We start from the raw sequence: 17,273 nt of genomic DNA, 5'->3' as shown, positions 1-17,273 counted from the left end.
ACCGCCCGCCCCGCCCGGCCCGGCCTAAATTAATGTAAATTTGCATTGGCCAAGGCGGGAGGAGGCGGTAACGGGGGGCTGTATATTTATGGAGATACATATACTTGTCTTGCCCGGGCACTCGGATGCCCTGGGATCCACTGTGACCCTTCTAAACGCTCTATAATTCGCTTATTATGCGCTCGATGCTGCTCACTTTTATGTTTCGCCACATTTTCTGGCACCCAAGGACCTTTGCCTCCATAAAGTACGCACCCTGCGCCGATGTTCTGGGCACCGGCACCCACTTCCGAGCCCTAACCCTAGGCCAGTGCCAGTGCCAGTGCCAATCGCAATCGCACTGCGAGGGTGGAAGCGAAGCCCCTGTGGTCATGACCCGCACCCTCGGCGGTTCATATTTAGTCATAATTTATGTCGCTCTGGGTGTGGAGCCCTGTTCCTCGGGATGTTCTGGGTGCCGGCTTCTGGATCTGTTTCCGGAGCCAGAGGCATTGGCATTGGCATTGGCGTTGGCACAAGGACCAGCAGCAGCAGCAGCCGCAGCAGCGAAACAAACACCTTCTCGGCGTCGTTGATGGGCTTGCAAATTTATTAAAATTCCTCCGCCAGATACATTTTATTACGGGCATATCTGTCAAAAGGCGATGCAAGTGAGCATCCAGCAGAGATGCGATAGGTTGACTTGGGTACACTCAAAAAAATGGAGGAAGATGACTTTAGGAGTACAAATTGAAGATTGTGGGATATCAATATAACACTCTTTATTAATATGTTAAATATAAATTGTATCCCACATCTATTTTTTTTCTTAGTGTTTTTCTATTTGGAAAGTTTTGGAAAACAAAATTTATTCAAGAATAAGAGTTAGGATACCAGAATAATTTTGAAAGTATTTAAACCCTTACAGTCATTAAAAAATGTTTCTATATACATACAAAGATTAATCTAAACTTAATGTACACATTAAAAAATTCGTATACATTGTTTTTATGATCTTTGAATTTCTGAATTTTTAATCTAAAAAAATACTTGGGTTACAGAAATTTAAAATTAAGAATTATACAACTCTATTTGATTACTCTTATGACAACATCAAAATCAATCGAAAAAGTAGTATTTAAATTTATTTCCATTAGTTTTAGTTTTTAGTTTTAGTTTTTTTATTATTAATTCATTTTAATTTACTTAATTTTTGCTCCTAATTTAAGACTATTTGATTTTGAAAAAAAATAATATGACCATATTCGTTTAACTGTTCAAAGTGTGATCCAATAATTCCCAACCATTTCTGTCCTAATCGCATTTTATAGCCATTGCAGTCTATCGGAAGATGATTTTTAAAGTTTGTCGATATTTTCCAATACTTTCACGGTGTTTCTCTGAGTGCATCCCTGCGTGCGTCTGTTGCTGGCTACTGGTTGCCGGCATCAAAGGCCACAAAAGCAACAATCGGCAACATCGCGTCCCTGTGTGGGCCGCATATTACGGATTTCCTCTGGGATTCCGGGGCATCGGGCCGCTCCTTTGATATTGTAATGCGCATAATAGGATTTTTATGACACCTTCTGCAGCGGGGCAGCCGTTGCCAATGGCACTGGCGCCGCATCCGCTTCCGCTCGCAATTCCCCTCCACTTCCGGGTGGGAGAGCAAGGACGATTCCGCTTGTCACCAAAGTTGTGAATTTTATCGGCCGGATGTGTGGGCGGCATGTGGCTTCTGGATTTGCATCAGCCCATGAATTTGGCGCGACGGTAATGGGCCCATTAGCATCGACTACACGCGTTTATGGCCCCCTCGACCCGGCAAAGTGCATGTGCTAAATTTTTAATATGCAAATGTCGTTCGCGGGGCGGGGTGCTCCCCACTGCCAGCCCTGGCATTTGGCATTCGGCATTCGGCATTTCATTTACACTTGCGCTGCATATTTATTCGGTTATTGTTGTACGTACACGGCATTATTGCACACAAATGGCCAGTTACGCATTAAGCCGGATACTTGGATGTTACCGGGGGATGTGAAATCCGGCTGTGAAGTGGGACTGGGACCCGACCTTCGGACGACCATAAGACGGCTGTCTGGAGAGCCCGCCCCTCGGGGCACTGTCGTAATGGGCCTCGGGAATTACTTTTCTGTCGTTCTAAAGGTGTCGCTTTATGACACTGTATAAAATATTGGCCAGGTGTATTACTTTCGTCGAATTGAGCAGGGAAAGTGGGTATAAAAAGCGCACATTTTCCGCATTTTTTAAAGGTGAAATAAGATAAATATATATTTATAATATTTATAATAGCTAATAGTATATATATAGTAATATATATATTTATTACGTTGATCAACCAACTTAATGGCTATGAAACGTTTAACAATGAGTTTAACAATGTAAAGGAAACAATTTACTTGCATGCCTAACAGATTGGTGATTAAGAATATTTTATTAATTATTATACAATTGAACAAAAATAATTTTCCTTGGCCTAACCAACCAGTTGAGCTTCCTAAGCTTAGCTCGACATGTAGCAGCTATTTTAGTTGTGTGCTGCTTCCAGGAGAGGATTTTGATTTTTGTCAATAATGTCTATATAATTTTTAAACGCGGACATCTTTGCATTTCCTAATTTTGTAGAAGCATTCCAACAAAATTTTCATCCCACCAAAAAAATTTAGCAAATATATATAATGATTTCCAGCTAAAATGGTTCTGACATAGGCTTTTCTGCTTAAAAATACTTGGCTTAGCTTAAGGGATAACTTATAATATTTAGTTCACTAAGGTACATACCTGAAGAAGTTTCCGATGCTCTGGAGTCGTGAACGATGACATTTCCATATATGTATGTATATCCAGTAATCCATATTCAACCAAACATATCCAGTGATTTGTCCAATAGCACCAACACACACACAATCATTCGCTGGAACTTCCGGTTAACTGGTTTTTCGAGTGCATCCATTTTTAGCTTGAACTAGAAGAAGAAGAGATCAATTTGTTATTAGCATTATTAATGACGTGGCCAATTGTATAATTCATAAGTATTACATAAACAATAAGTTATTTATACAACATAAACATTCAGAATGTTACATGTTTAATGTTGAATGTTACATGTTACGTGTTACATGTTACATGTTACATGTTCAATGTCACATGTTGAATGTTCAATGTCAGATGTTAAATGTTCAATGTCACATGTTGAATGTTCAATGTCACATGTTGAATGTTACATGTTACATGTTGATTACAATGTTGCACATTGATAGTTGCTTAAATTCACCTTTAGTGGCGACTAAAATATTTAAATAACACCTAAATAAGGTTCATACCTGGACAGGATCTCGATGCACTGCATCCTGGAGTCCAGTTCCACCTACAGTCATATCCATTGACCTGTCCAAGAGCACCAACACACACACACACACACAAACACTCGCCGGAACTTCCGGTCAACTCATATTTGGGGTGACCATAGCCCACAGGTCATGCATTTGTGAGCTAGAACTGATTGGGAATTATAAGCTCCCGCCGAAGTAATTAATTTGTAATTGACATTTTCGATGACGTGGCCATTGTAAAATGTAAATAATATTGAATAATTTTATAATGTAAGGTTATTTATACAATATAAACATTTAACATGTCTTACGTTGTTAGTTGAATGTCTTTTGTTGAATGTTAGATGTTGAATGTTAGATGTTGAATATAAAATGTTGAATTTTGCATGTAAATATTACTGAATAATTGCATAATTTTGTTTTCAACAATAAACATTTTACATGTTTTAAGTTGTTAGTTCGATATTTTATGTTGAATGTTACATGTTGAATATATGCACCCCCTAAAAAAATGAAAAACATTTTCAAAAATTAAATATTTCTTTAAGTTAGCAGAGGTCGCCAGCTGGTCAAAACAAAAAAGCTTAAATTTTCCGCATTTTTTATAAAAAGCTTACATTTTGGGTATTTAAAAAAAACATATTTATAATATTCATATTAGATATAACAAGGAAAGTGGGTATAATAAATATAAAGTTAATTATTTTATTAATGTTTCTTTTTGATTACATGGATTTTACAATTTATAAAAAAAATATTTTTAAAAAGTTTGTATAGTTCCTAAAATATCAATTTATTTTCATGTTTGTTTTTAATTAAAATTATAATTCGTGAGTTTTAATTTTATTTAAAATTGTAAAGCCTCCGTTCCTCCATAAAAAATATCTTTGGATTGTCGAAAAACAGTCGAAATTGGCATACATGCTTTAGTAACCTATATCAAATTGTATATCAAAATATTTGTATAACAAAGTTGAAATAGAAATCTACATTTTACTTTTATAAAACAGATGTTTTCCTTGATCTTTCTGGCCTTACACAGGCTCAATTACCTTTCCTTCTCAAGTTATTTTTTCTCACCTTTGTCAAGCACCTTGATGGGGTGAAAGGGAAGCCCAATTAATTACAGATAGGTATTTGATTTAGTGGCTCACAGAAGGACTCGTGACAGCCAGGACACTTGGTATTTGCGCATTCCGAGCGACTCCCGGGGGTCAGAAGGACCCCGGCCCCAAGCCAAGGCCGAACCCTGACACTGACTTGGGCCAAAAATAAATCAGTGGCAGATTTCTTAATGATATTTTTGATGGCCCAGCCGTCGGACCGTGAGGTCTGTAAATAAGTAAATATTTTTGGCAGTACAACACGTAGCGGAGGGAATTACACCCAAAATGCGGTTAGCAATTGCGAGAAGAGGGTGCAGAATCCAGTCCTCTGTAAATAATTTTATTTTACATCATCCCCCACCCCGAACGCGTTCTTTGGGGGCACACAAATTGTCGAGTGATAAATGGTCTTAACTGGATTCTATTTATTTTTCGCTGTGCCATGCCAAACTCACTCTTCATTACACATTTTTCCGTTTCGACAAGAACAACAGGCATCACTTTATTTTAGCATAAAAGTGTACATAATTTGACATTGACAATTTCAGGGGGGGGTGTGGTGTATTCGCTTCCAAAGGCCCTCCCCACGCCCTCTCCAAAAAGGTCCTGAAGGTCCTTTAAAAAGGGGAGGCAGGAGCGCAAATTGATTAATTGGTTTGTGAGCGTCTAATTAAATAAAGCGGTTCAACGCCCGGTACCGAATAGATCGCCAGCGCCAGCGCCAGCGCCTTTGGTGGACCTACGACCCACGTCACGGAGTGCGCCGCTTTTGAGCAACACATTTTTTGCTCCTTTTGTTTTTATTAATGTGACGGCTATTTGTTTCTAGTAAGCAATTACAAAGCAATTTTATAGCAATTACCTTCGTCTAACAGCTTGTGGGACAGCACCGCGAGGCCGCCTTTAAAGCAGCTTTTTTCTTGGCCCTGCGGTGGGCCGCCCACTCCGCTGCCCTTGGAAGCGGCAAATTATGGCCCACCCCCCTGGAAATGTGCAACTCACCCCGCACACTTCCATTTCCGCTTCCGCCGCGCGTTCCCCGATTCGGTAACGCAATTTTGGCCTTCTTTTGGGACAGATGTGACCACGGGCATGTGCTGTGAAATATATCCTCTGTTTCGGCGCTCTTTCTACACAGATTTACGCGGCCTTTGGAGGCGGTCAGCTAGCAGGCATTAGCCGCACCACCTGTAATTAGATTCTGGGGCTGGGGGTGATTTAAAATCACCTGCGTGAATACTGCAATTAGGTGACAGTGCTTACATTACAGAGCGGTTATTTCCGGTATTGAAAAAATTATAAGTAAAAAATATCATATATTTTCAATATTTATTGGCTTGATATTGTAAAAAAAAAACATAGAATTAAAATTAATAAATTCGAAATATTTAAGTAAGCTAAGTCTTAGAACATGATCGGAAATATACATATATTATTAGCCTCTCTTTTATTTTCGTATTTGAAATAATATATTATTTATTATCCTAAGTCTTAGAAAGTGAACGGAAATATACATATATTATTAGCCTCTTTTTTATTTCCGTTTTTTAAATATTATATTATTTATTATATTTTGAATAAGTTAGGTGCCATTTTGAAAATAAAATTAGGATTAGGGGAAAAAATACTGAATAAATGGAGAATGTCAATATGTATTTTCCCAAAATTAAAATAAATTATCTTAAATACTTTAAAAGTAGGGCCTAAAAAATGGGAAGTAGAGCTACTGCAGCCAAACAAATTAAATAAAAAACTTAAAATATCTAAAATTTTTGAAAATAACAAAAAAGGGGAACTACTGGTTCTTCGACTTTTCTTAATAGTATTCACAAAATAATTTTCGCCACTGCCATAAATCGCGACCTTTCATTTACTTGGGTGAGAAACAGATAATTGCTCGTTGGTTTTTATGGCACTACAATTAAACGTGGCGCTGACCCGTATGTTAGAGGGCGAATATCGGCGCTGAAATGCGGCAAAAAGGTCAACGGAATGGCAAATGGCAAACAGCGAACAGCGAACAGCAAGTGGCAATCCGAGCCACTTGTCCCGGCCAATTCCGGCACCTTCCACTTGTCAGTGGGGCTCATTTGTATGGACAGCGGCAGATTCCCCCAGGCAATGAAGGCGAAATCAGGCATTATTCATTAGTCGCCGCCAATCGATGGCTGCCGGAATAATTTTGTGGACAAACAAACGGGCCAAATACATATGTAGCCCCCATCAATCCCGGCCAGAAGCGAAGGAGTGAGCTGGTTTTGGGGGAAAAACATTTAAAGAGCTCTACGCCGGCTACATTTTGATCGAACTCATTCGACGCGGATGCGGAGGCGAATGCGGATGCGGATGCGGATGGGTTGGCCCCTGTCCATTGTCCATCGCCCGCTTAATTGACACACACAGAGTTTTATCTGTGGGAAAACTAATTTCCTAGGCGCACTGTCTTGGGTGTGCTGTGTGTGTGGCGGGGTGGTTTTCCCCCTCGGAAAACGGGCTCCTTACAGGCAGAAAAATAAATGTGGCATAAGGGAAAATCAAATACTGTTTTTTACTCATTACTTGGGAACAGATAATATTGATGAATATTGAGAAGACTCTCTTCTCGGAACATGGATCTTAAAATTACTTCACTACTTAGGAATAGATAAGTTGGCAGGATTTGTTCTTAATAAAAGGGGGATCTTAATATTATTATTCATTACTTAGGAAAAAATAGGTCGGCAGGATTTGTTCTTGATAAATATTGAGAGGGCTCTGTTCTCGAAACAGTGATCTCAAGATTACTATAAATCATTATTCATTACTTAAAAATAGATAAGTTGGCAACATTTGTTTTTGGTAAATATCGAGAGGGCTCTCCTTTCGAAAAAGTGATCTTAATATTATTAAAAATCATTATTCATTACTTAAAAATAGATTGGTTGGTAGGATTTGTTCTTGATAAATATTGAGAGAGCTCTCCTCTCGGAACAGTGATCTTAACATTACTATAAATCATTATTCATTACTTAGAAGTCGATAGATTGGCAGGATTTGTTCTAGCCCTCTTGAGAGGGCTATCTCCTCAAAACAGTGATCTTAATATTACTATAAATCATTACTTAAGAATGATAAGTTGTCAGGACTTGATCTTGATAAATATTGAGAGCGCTCTCTTCTCATTCATTTTTCATTTCCTAAAAATAAGTTAGCAGGATTTGTTCTTGATAAATATTATAATATTATGTTTCTCTTTCTACCTCTCTCTCTTATTTTTTTAGAACTATAAAGGATTGCCCCTTATTTTTGGAGAAGTAGCTATAAAACGAATACTAGTGGCTATAAAAAACAAAAATACAAAACCGAAATTCAGAAAATTCCTATATAGTTTCGTATAACTCAGAACTTGCTTTCACTTGCGATTTTCAATTCTGTACCAACTATTTCTCTCCGTGCTCGAGTGCCGTGCCTGTGCCTGCTGATAAGCATTTCATGTCACATCCTTAAGGGCTTCCACTCACCCACGCCACTCCGCAGACAGCGGAGTTCACATGGAGCCCGGGCGGAGGCACTGGCTCGCACTCGCGCCACTCCGAAGGCGATGCCAGTGCCAGTGGCACACCCTCCCTTTGTCTTTACTGTCACCGTCAGTGGCGCTTAAGATTGCTTTCAACGCTTAATTGCTTTTTTTTGTGCTCGAGCAGTGAGTGTGTCCGTGGGTCCTGCGAGTCCTGCGCGTCCTGCGAGTCCCTTTGATGTGCCCATGTGGAAGGCGGGCTTTTGTCATGGACCTGGACGTGTTCCACATATAATACACATACACATCGGCATAGTGCGTGGCCATCGTGGCAGGATTTCGCAGGAAGCGTTATTTCAATTTCCGCCTTTCCGCTCGTCCTTTTTTCGGCAAACATCCCAGACACGCCATTATTGTTCGACGTGTCAGTGTTAATGAGTCATTGTCCATTAAGTTTGCTCATTTCAAACGGGCAATTAAATTCGACTTTATTGCACTTCACCGGGATCGAACTGAGCCACAGAAAACCCCAAAACCGAATCGAATCTGACTAACGACTCGCCATTCCGCCGGCGAGGCGAATGGCCATGGCCATGGCCGTGGATTGGGATTGGGATTGGGATTGGGATTAGGATTCGGATTGGGATTGGAGTCGAGCTGAAATGGCCGCACAATAAATCAGTTTGTTTATCTAAATTAATTCGGAATGCAGGACTTGTCATGCCAATGTCACATGTCACGCCAGGGCCAAGGACATAAATCAGATCGCAGGAGAGCCAAATGTGAGGCTCGGGCCAGGATAAATAATTAACAAACTTGAGTCAAATGATAAATTTTTGCCAGCGGAATATTTATGACAAACCGGAGATGCAAGAGATACGCCACACAAGTATTGTTTATTCCGCAATGCCCCCCCCTTGGCACTTGACACTCGAGTGGCCAGGGGCTCCTGGTCCCCGGCCTCCTCAGCCGGCGGCCTCTTCTAATCAAGGGCCCGGGGATGCGATCTGGCCCTTGTCGGTGATTTACGAGCTCCCCAATCGTTCGGGACAGAAGAGCCAAACAAGATGATATATCAGGACAAGATGTAACATCCAGGCCAGCGAGTATGTGGCCTCATAACTCGTCATTGCGTTTGATTTTATTTCGGCGTTATTTATTTGAATTATTTATTTATCCTATTATGGGGACGGCGAACAAGTTTCGCCCTCGTCCTGCGAGGGGGTGGTAATCTCCGGCATCGCATCGCATCGATAGGGTGGAGTTCCCATGGCCCTCGAGTTCGGGGGGGCCGACACGCCCCGCAAATTTGACATTGCTGACCGTTCCCCGGCATGAATATTCGTAATGTGGCCCAGCATATGTCCATTTGCGTGTCCAGGGTGTCCAGGGTGTCCTGCGTAGCCTGGGCAGAGCCAATCAATAATGCGGACTGGATAAAGATTTATAGGTTTTGCATTTGCCCACCGCACGCACCGCTCCCTGCACAAATATTTTACCCCCACCAAAGCCACAGCACACGAGGACTCGAAGGACTCAAAGGACTCGAAGGACCCGAAGGATATCTGGCTATCTGCCATATTCGCACCACCCACCCAGCCAGATGGGACACACCGGGGACAGAGCCGGCCAACTGGTAATTACAAACAAGAATAAGTGAGCAGTTATTCATCCCGCAGATACATTTATTCGGGGCCCAGCAAACTGCTGAATTATCAAGTGAACAGTATTATTAATGAGCTGACTCGATCATAGGTGTTATAATGCCCTTCGTCCTGCGAAGATACATATTCAATTCCACTTTTAGTTGACCCTTGACCACAACTTAGCTTTATAAATTGCTGGCATTACTCTTCGACATGGATTGAATTGGAAATTGTAAGTTTTGTAGAATGAAAATGTGGATAATATTGAATAAAATACTTTTTTATAGTGTCTATCATTTAATATCTTTCTTTATAGGAAATTGAGATAGGTTCTTTAAAATACAAACCATCAAAAACACTTCAAAAGGTCAAAAAATGCGTACATATTAAAAAAAAGTAATAAAATATTTGTTAAGAATTTTTCTTTTTCTATATCTATAAAAATCTTCTTCAAGTCTAGATTTGATATATACAATGCTTACAACAAATTTACAATATCTAAAAAATGTAACCATATGTTCGCTTTTATTTGAAATTAAGAACACAGTAATTATACATACCATTTGACATAAAACAATCCTATTCGCAGGTTATTTCAAAGGAAACAAAAATTATATTCATTACTTTGTTATTATTTTAGCAAACGTCTAACATTGATAATATTTGTATCTGTTATATTTGTTATGCTTTTAAAATACCTCTTGAAAATTTAATTTAATTTATAAATTCAAGGTGAAAACTTTTAAAAAGAAGCAAATAATAAACATAATATATATTTAAAGAGGAGTCTAAGACAAAAATTATGGTTTTTGATATTTTATTTAAATATAAATATATACATATAATTTTTTATTTTTTATATAAATAAAATGGAAATTAAAACCATTTTTTTTTTCAATTTAACATTAACATTTCGCATATTGGTTTAGGCTAACACCCATTTTAAATTGGCAAAACTAGGAAACATTATTTTTTATCAAGCTTCTATCTATGCCTTTGAAATACTTTGTGAAAAATTATAAAATGGCAAGAAAAATGATGCTTTAGTCAAAAGCAAGATTGCAATACATCATCTATTGCTTTGATCCAAACTAGGAGGAAGTAAATCCGCAAAAACACTAAGGAGCCTGCCCTTAATCAGGAAAATCCTAGAGGTCCTTTAAAGATAATTAGCTTCCTCTGGTTATATATCCTTATACGGATCCCCCCCATTCGACGGCACTCCATCACCGCACTTCCAAGTTCTGCTCTCCGGCGTTGACACTCTAATAGGGAGCCGGAATTTTTATAGGTTTCTTTATGTCGCCCGTACCTTGGCTGCCTAATTACGGCCAAGTCTGCTCGGGGTAGACAAATAAATTTTCGGTGATTTGTTGACATGCACGGGGCTGCGGGCTGGGGCATTACTTTCCCCACTTTCGCCGAAACAATGGGTAAAGTAGAGCGCATTTAACTATTCGGCGATTACGCCGGGCAGAGTCCGCCAGGAGAATGAATTGCTGGCTGCGTACTTTATGTCCCATCAAAGTACGCCTACTGCGCGAGGTGAGGATGGCCTGCGCTCCGGATGGCCAGGATATGGTCAGAAGCATCCCGGAGGCGGAAGCCACGATGGCAGCCGAGTGGAAACGCCGGCGAGACCGGGCCATAAAGAAAAACTTCATTTACTCGCAGGGAAATAAATCTTTTAATGCACATCGGAGAGTCGTTATTCGGGCATTGTTTTCTCATTTGCCACAACACCTCCGAGTCCACCCACTCGCCCCGCAATCATGAGGCATATGTCGTGTCCTTTGCCCATCGAGCTCCTCCCGCCCCATCGCTTTCTGCCCCTCCCCCCCCCAAAAAGGCGCACACAGGACCATTTGGAACCATCCCAATCCGAGCCATCCGAGCCATCCCAGAGACCGACTTGCCTGCCGGAGCAAATGAACCTTGAATGGCTATTTCAATGATTCTAATTATGGAGCCGCCCGGCGCAAAAGTTTGTTAAGTATCGCGTGCATCATTGTTATTGTTTTTCTTGCCCAGCCCGAGAGCCACAAAGCAGCCGAATTGCCTTGTTCTTGGGCTGCACAGCAGCGGGCACACAAATGGCGCTACAAATGCTTGTAGGAAAAGAAAATGTTATTACAATAAAAAAAACCGCAAACAATTTAACATATTTAATACAACATTTTTAGAGGTCTATTACCTGGGTACTTTCTTTCAACTAACTTCCAATTTAATTCAAAATTCCAGGCACCTAAAATACTAAAAAAAAGTTTTTTTTTAAATTAAATTAAAGTGTTAATTAGTATAGTTAAAACATTTCTAACTATATCCCTAATTGTAAGACAATATTGTATAATAAATGAAGAAGAATATACATGTATAAATAAAATAAAACACTTGTATAAGGCATTCGATTACAAATTAAAGGTTCAACACCTACCAGATTGATTTGGTTGGTTTAAATTTAAATAAATATTTATATTTCACATTTGCTTTAAAAAAAACGTTCTTAAATGAAGAATTGGCTGTTCGCCGTAAGACCTATAATATTCGATGTTATTTTTACGAGTTGTATATATTTTGCTCACCCGTGCTGTGGGAATCCAGGCTCGCCTGCAACATTTCATTCGATGGGTGGTGCGCGCTCATTAGGTGGCCACCCCTTCCAATTCGCCTCGCAAGTCCTTCGCATCGTCATGCAAAATGTCCCACAAGGACGGCAATTGTCCTGCCTCCGTGAGTGTGTGGGTGTGGGTGTGGGTTGGGTGTGCGGGGTGTGCATGTGTGCGTGGCTGTGACCTGTGAAAATGTCCGTGTCAAGTTGTGAGTAATAACACGGAAATGCCGAAGGAAAGGACAGCGCAAGCACAGCTCGTAAAATGGACAACGCAGGGAGGACATCCGTATAGCCATTCACTCATACGGTTGACAAAGGAATACTCTTCCTAACAATACTGAAAAATATATAAACTCAGTATAAATCAATAAAAATTCCAATAATAATAATATAAACATTGAAAAAAAATAAATAAAAATGCGTATAAACAATATTTATGAATTTGTGGAGTTAAAAAAGCCTAAATTTTAACAAATAACACAATTTGTATGCTTTTCTTCAACGTTTTTACTGAGATATTTGTAATGTCTGTATTTATTTATTTTCTCTTAATTTATTAATCAATAATATAATTATTAGGAATTCGTGTTTTTGGAAAAATCTTAGTTTTATAATTTGCATTTTTGTATGCCTTTTTACAAGTTATTTATTTATAATGTTTGATTTATTTTCTCTTCCTATAATTTTTTAATAAAAAAAAAGAAAATCGAGGTGTTTTACTTTTTTTCATAATTTCTTATAATTTCTAAATACACATACAAAACATTTAACATTTTTTTATTGAAATATGGGTAAAAGATTAGATCTTTAAATATAATAATAATAATTATTTGAAATGCATATGCATCAAAGAATTATTAATAAAGGCAAATAGGTGCTTAGTTTTACCTATAAAATGTTAGAATATATCATTTGCTTTGTAATTAAGGCCTTAAAAGTATGGAATACATTTTCAATGAGACCCTAAACTTTCCCTTCTTGTTAAGCCTTACATTATAAATATTATTTTGGACGACAAAATAGAACAAAAGTGTTCAATTTTCCTTGACAAATCGCTGAGATGTTCGCGATTATGCGTAGCATACATTCGGGCGCTGGATGCCTTGCAGGACCTCCGCTGCTCCCCGCCAGAGTTGGCCCCAAAAAAGGACATTAATTAGCTGTACGTGTTCATGCATTACTGGAGTGCTTGTTGTCGCTGCTATTGGGGCACCATAATAGCTCTTCTGTTCTCTTGTGCCAAACCGAGGACGAGAACAAAACCCAAACACATAGGGCTCCAGGATGAATGGCCTTTCCGACCTTTGTACGTATGTGCCACCCGCATTCGATGGATGTCCGCATGTTGGTACATAATTACGGCTGCTTCTTGTTCCTTGCGGAGACAGCAAAAAAGTTGAATTACACAAATCGCAAACTTTAATATCCCCCAGTCCCCGCCGCAAAAGTCAAAGTAATGGCGTTGCGTAATTAACGAGACTCTAGGGATCCCAAACCGATGAACGTACTTCGGCAGGACCTTCAATAAATCGCAGATGAAACTTGGTCAAAAATAAGGGAACTCGTGAAAGGTTTTTATTGTCCGAAAGATTTTCTAAGAACCTCTACGCTTCTTTTTCTTTAAGTGCATAAACATATGGGGCAAAAAATTAAAAGAAAAATCTTTATACCCGAATACCTATTTTTCATTGCATAGAAATGCATAAAAATACTATTCAAAAAATGAATTTCAATTTGCTTAAAAAAAGAAAACTTAAATAAAAAATTACTCATTTCATTTAAAATTTTTTTAAGTTATAATAAATAAATGATCATTCCATATAATAGACATTTTGCACCTCTTTAAAAGTTATTTTTTGATTGATTATAAGTAAACATATATTTTTAAATTAAAATAATGAAATGCTATAGTAATAAATATGTTGTGGGAATCAATGCTCTTATATTTATTCTATGAAACGAAAAAAAAATCTTATTTTAGGAAAAGGTATTTATAAAATTTCGAATTCAAGGCCTGTGCCGAACTATTCTTCATTTTTATTATTTTAAATATAATATTATGATTGCGTAAAAGTCAATGAAATATTCCAAACGCTGAACTTGGTGCCTAACTCTATGGGTGGCATATAAAAATGCTTTTGAGTAATGAGTATGTGGTAAAAAAAATGTCTTAGTACCTATTTAGCCCCTCTACAACGTCATCTTATATGTGGTGGCATTATTCGCTAAGGGTCGCAGATTGGACTTGATTTTTTTCAGCTTATTAAGCTTGTAGGGAGCTGAGTTACGATCCTCCGACGCACTGTCGTATGGTGTCCTCACGATCTCAGGGAGGTGGGCATAGTAGACAATCCGCTCGTTGCGGGGAGGAAATGCGAGATCGGCCTGCTTCGAAGGACCGTACTTGCCGCTGCTGTAGGAGTCTATTGGTGGGATGGGCTCGTCCACATAGCCACGTCGCATTTTGGGATAGTCCCTCAAGGAGGGCGCGTCCGTGTAGCGGTCCGGGTACATGACGTACGGATCCGGGTACTGCGGTATCCGCGGACTGTAGCTATCGTACGGGTCGAAGCGCTGGCGGTGCATGTACATGTCCTCGAAGTACGGCGGGTAGTTGCGGTGGTATTGCTCATCGAATCTGGAAAATATGTTAAGAATTATTATGGGATTTATAAAAATCCTACTAATAAAAGTCTTTTACTTCTATATTTATTTTTGAGGGAAAATAAAAGGCCACTAGGTTACCAGGGGTTACAGGTTACATAGTTACTTTATGAGTGATTCTTCGTGAAACGTATCGAGCTTTTCTTTAAATTATATTATATACAATATATATAAAGTAACATCGTGATAAATATAGGAAATCTTTTGAATCACTCATATATGTAAGTATTTTATTTATTTTATTTTTATGATGATAAAACCCAACACTCCTATAGGAAAACTATTGATCTGTGAGAAACATACAAATATATTGTAATAAATAAATATTTAGATAAAAATAAATATATATAGGGATGCATTGAATACTTAATATTCTGAATATAAATATTTATAAGTATGAATAGAACATCATTCTTATATATATTTATATTTATCTAAATATTTATTTATTACAATGCATTTAAAACTTTGAACTTTAATAGAAAAACTTTGGAAATAAAATATAAAATAAATATATACAAATATTTATTATAGCAGAGTTTTAAAGCAGGTTTTTTTTGTTTATATTTTAAAACAGAAAAATAATATTTGGTGGACAGTTGTAAATGCATCCAAAATATAAAATAAAATAATATTATTTTATAAAACATATACATTAAGCTTGTTCTATACTTTTAGCTTTAATTGATCCAGGAAATCAATTAATTAAATACCTATTTAAGAGAGATATATTTTTTAAGCCAGAAATATGAACTGTGTTAGTTTAACAAGACTAACCCTACATTTTAGAGAACAATCTAAGTTTCCAAAGGGATGATATCAATGGTTGTTCACCACTCACCTGTCGTATCGTCTGATATAGGGATCGTAGGACCTTGAGGGGTACATGGGCGCACTGGTCAGTAGTTTTCCCGAATAGTCACCATACCAGGGCACTCCTTTGGGGGGGACTCCATTGACAGGCCTGTTCAGCGAGGCCAAATTCCCTTCGCCGTGAATCTTGAGGGCGGAGGTGGCACTGAGATCGTTGTCCGCCGCATAAGTATCCCCTCCCAGTCGTCGGGGACTGAGGATGTACTCGTAGTCCTTGTATCCCAAGGCCGGCCTCTGGTAACTCATCTGCTTGGCCTGCGTTGGGTCCAGCATTCCCGCCGAGGTGTCCACCACGCTGCTATCCTTGGCCTCCAAGTCCTGCGCCCGACCAAGGTCCTCGAAGCTGGGACTCGCAGTGGTGCAGGTGGACAGCATCAGACAGGTCGTCATCCACAGCGAGATGGCTCTAGGCGGCGACATGGTGCAGAAGTACGGCCGATGCGTTCGGGCCACCAGATGGAAGTGCTCCACTAATCGCTGCAAAACTCTATTGAAAGGTTGGGCATTAAACGCTACAATGATTCGGCGACATGGTAAGTTGAACTTCAAAGCCGTTTGTTCTGGCTGCTTTGTTGGTCATTCTATTGGAGCACTGAACCGCAATGGTGCGTTCCCCGATTTCACCGCCTGCACAAAGTAGAGACGCATAATGTAGTCCCCCCTCCAGAACCTTTTTCCAATAGCAACCTGTGCGCCAAATACATGCAAGACACAATTTAGTTACAATTCGACAAACAGATAAATCTTTTTGCTCTTGGCAATCTAATTACGTTTATTTTGCCAACTAAAGTGAATTGCCAGGCGGTGCATATATCCATGAACGAGTATATATTGCTATAAGAACTTCACTCGTATAGTACCTAAAAAATAAAAACCATTATCGCATTCTAAAATAGTTTTAATTCAATTCAATTAAAATTCATAAAAGATAAATCGTAAAACGAATCTGTCAAAAATAATTAATTTTTCTATAAAAACTCCATTGAAGTAGTACCTATAAATAAGGAAAACCCCTTTTCCCACTCAAAACTCAAAAAAAATTAACTTAATAAATTAAAAAAAGGATTGAACGCTTTAAAATGGGTGTAAAAATATAATTCCTAAGGATTACATTATAAAAAAAATATATTTAATGAATCTATAAAAGCAATAAGCAATATCTTACTATACAGATTCCATTGAAATTTAAACTATAAATTAATAACCCATACTTAAATATAATTAGAAAATAACTTAAAAAATAATTGAAAACTTTAAAATGAGCAATAAATAAAAGCATATCGAGTGCTTTATATAAAAGCAATCGAGAACAGATGGTAAATATGTATTGCTAAACAAACTCCATTAAAATAATATATTTAAATTAAGTAAAAAAATTTTTTTATTCTAAAATGTCTGAAACTTACCTTTATGCCCTGAAAAAAAAGAATGGAAATCTTGAAAATGCGGAATATAACATAAAAAATATTACCAAAAATTAGTCTATTAAAAATTGTATATATATCAAAGAAGTACAAGAATATCTCCGTTAAAAACATTCTGGAA

At 38.3% G+C, this 17,273-nt stretch overlaps 1 protein-coding gene and 1 long non-coding RNA gene across 4 annotated transcripts in view; both read right to left on the bottom strand.

Annotated features, from left to right (window-relative positions):
• The window catches only part of LOC127012503 (uncharacterized), a 36,271-nt gene extending 32,828 nt beyond the window's left edge, over window positions 1-3,443 (bottom strand). The window contains exons 1-3 of one of the 2 annotated variants that reach the window (XR_007765997.1): window positions 3,324-3,443; window positions 2,782-2,965; window positions 2,431-2,715 (exon numbers count right to left, since the gene is read on the bottom strand). This is a non-coding gene — a long non-coding RNA (uncharacterized LOC127012503). Of the gene's footprint in view, window positions 1-2,430; window positions 2,716-2,781; window positions 2,966-3,323 lie in introns of those variants that run through there. The other variant, XR_007765998.1, reaches the window with a different exon arrangement.
• A 10,678-nt stretch (window positions 3,444-14,121) lies between these two features.
• Window positions 14,122-16,170, bottom strand: LOC108025651 (uncharacterized). 2 transcript variants are annotated; one of them, XM_050890534.1, is made up of 3 exons: window positions 15,697-16,170; window positions 14,369-14,829; window positions 14,295-14,304 (listed from the first exon to the last, which is right to left on the bottom strand). In XM_050890534.1, exons 1-2 carry the CDS (start codon window positions 16,146-16,148, stop codon window positions 14,382-14,384), a joined length of 900 nt encoding a protein of 299 aa, XP_050746491.1. In that variant the 5' UTR covers window positions 16,149-16,170; the 3' UTR covers window positions 14,295-14,304; window positions 14,369-14,381. The 2 variants fall into 2 exon arrangements, with proteins under 2 accessions (XP_016951679.1, XP_050746491.1); XM_017096190.2 differs by having other exon boundaries at window positions 14,122-14,829.
• Between the last annotated feature and the right edge of the window lie 1,103 nt (window positions 16,171-17,273).

This window comes from Drosophila biarmipes, chromosome X, assembly GCF_025231255.1.
Source record: "Drosophila biarmipes strain raj3 chromosome X, RU_DBia_V1.1, whole genome shotgun sequence".
Lineage (NCBI taxonomy): Eukaryota > Metazoa > Arthropoda > Insecta > Diptera > Drosophilidae > Drosophila > Drosophila biarmipes.
This window is presented reverse-complemented; position numbering and strand designations above follow the sequence as displayed.

Bases quoted from the DNA above. Each gene is read 5' to 3' on its own strand.
- LOC108025651 (XM_017096190.2), bottom strand. From the start codon at position 16,148: ATGTCGCCGCCTAGAGCCATCTCGCTGTGGATGACGACCTGTCTGATG. The intron at 14,830-15,696 runs GTGAGTGGTGAA...CATATTTTCCAG, and splicing joins TATATCAGACGATACGACAG to ATTCGATGAGCAATACCACC.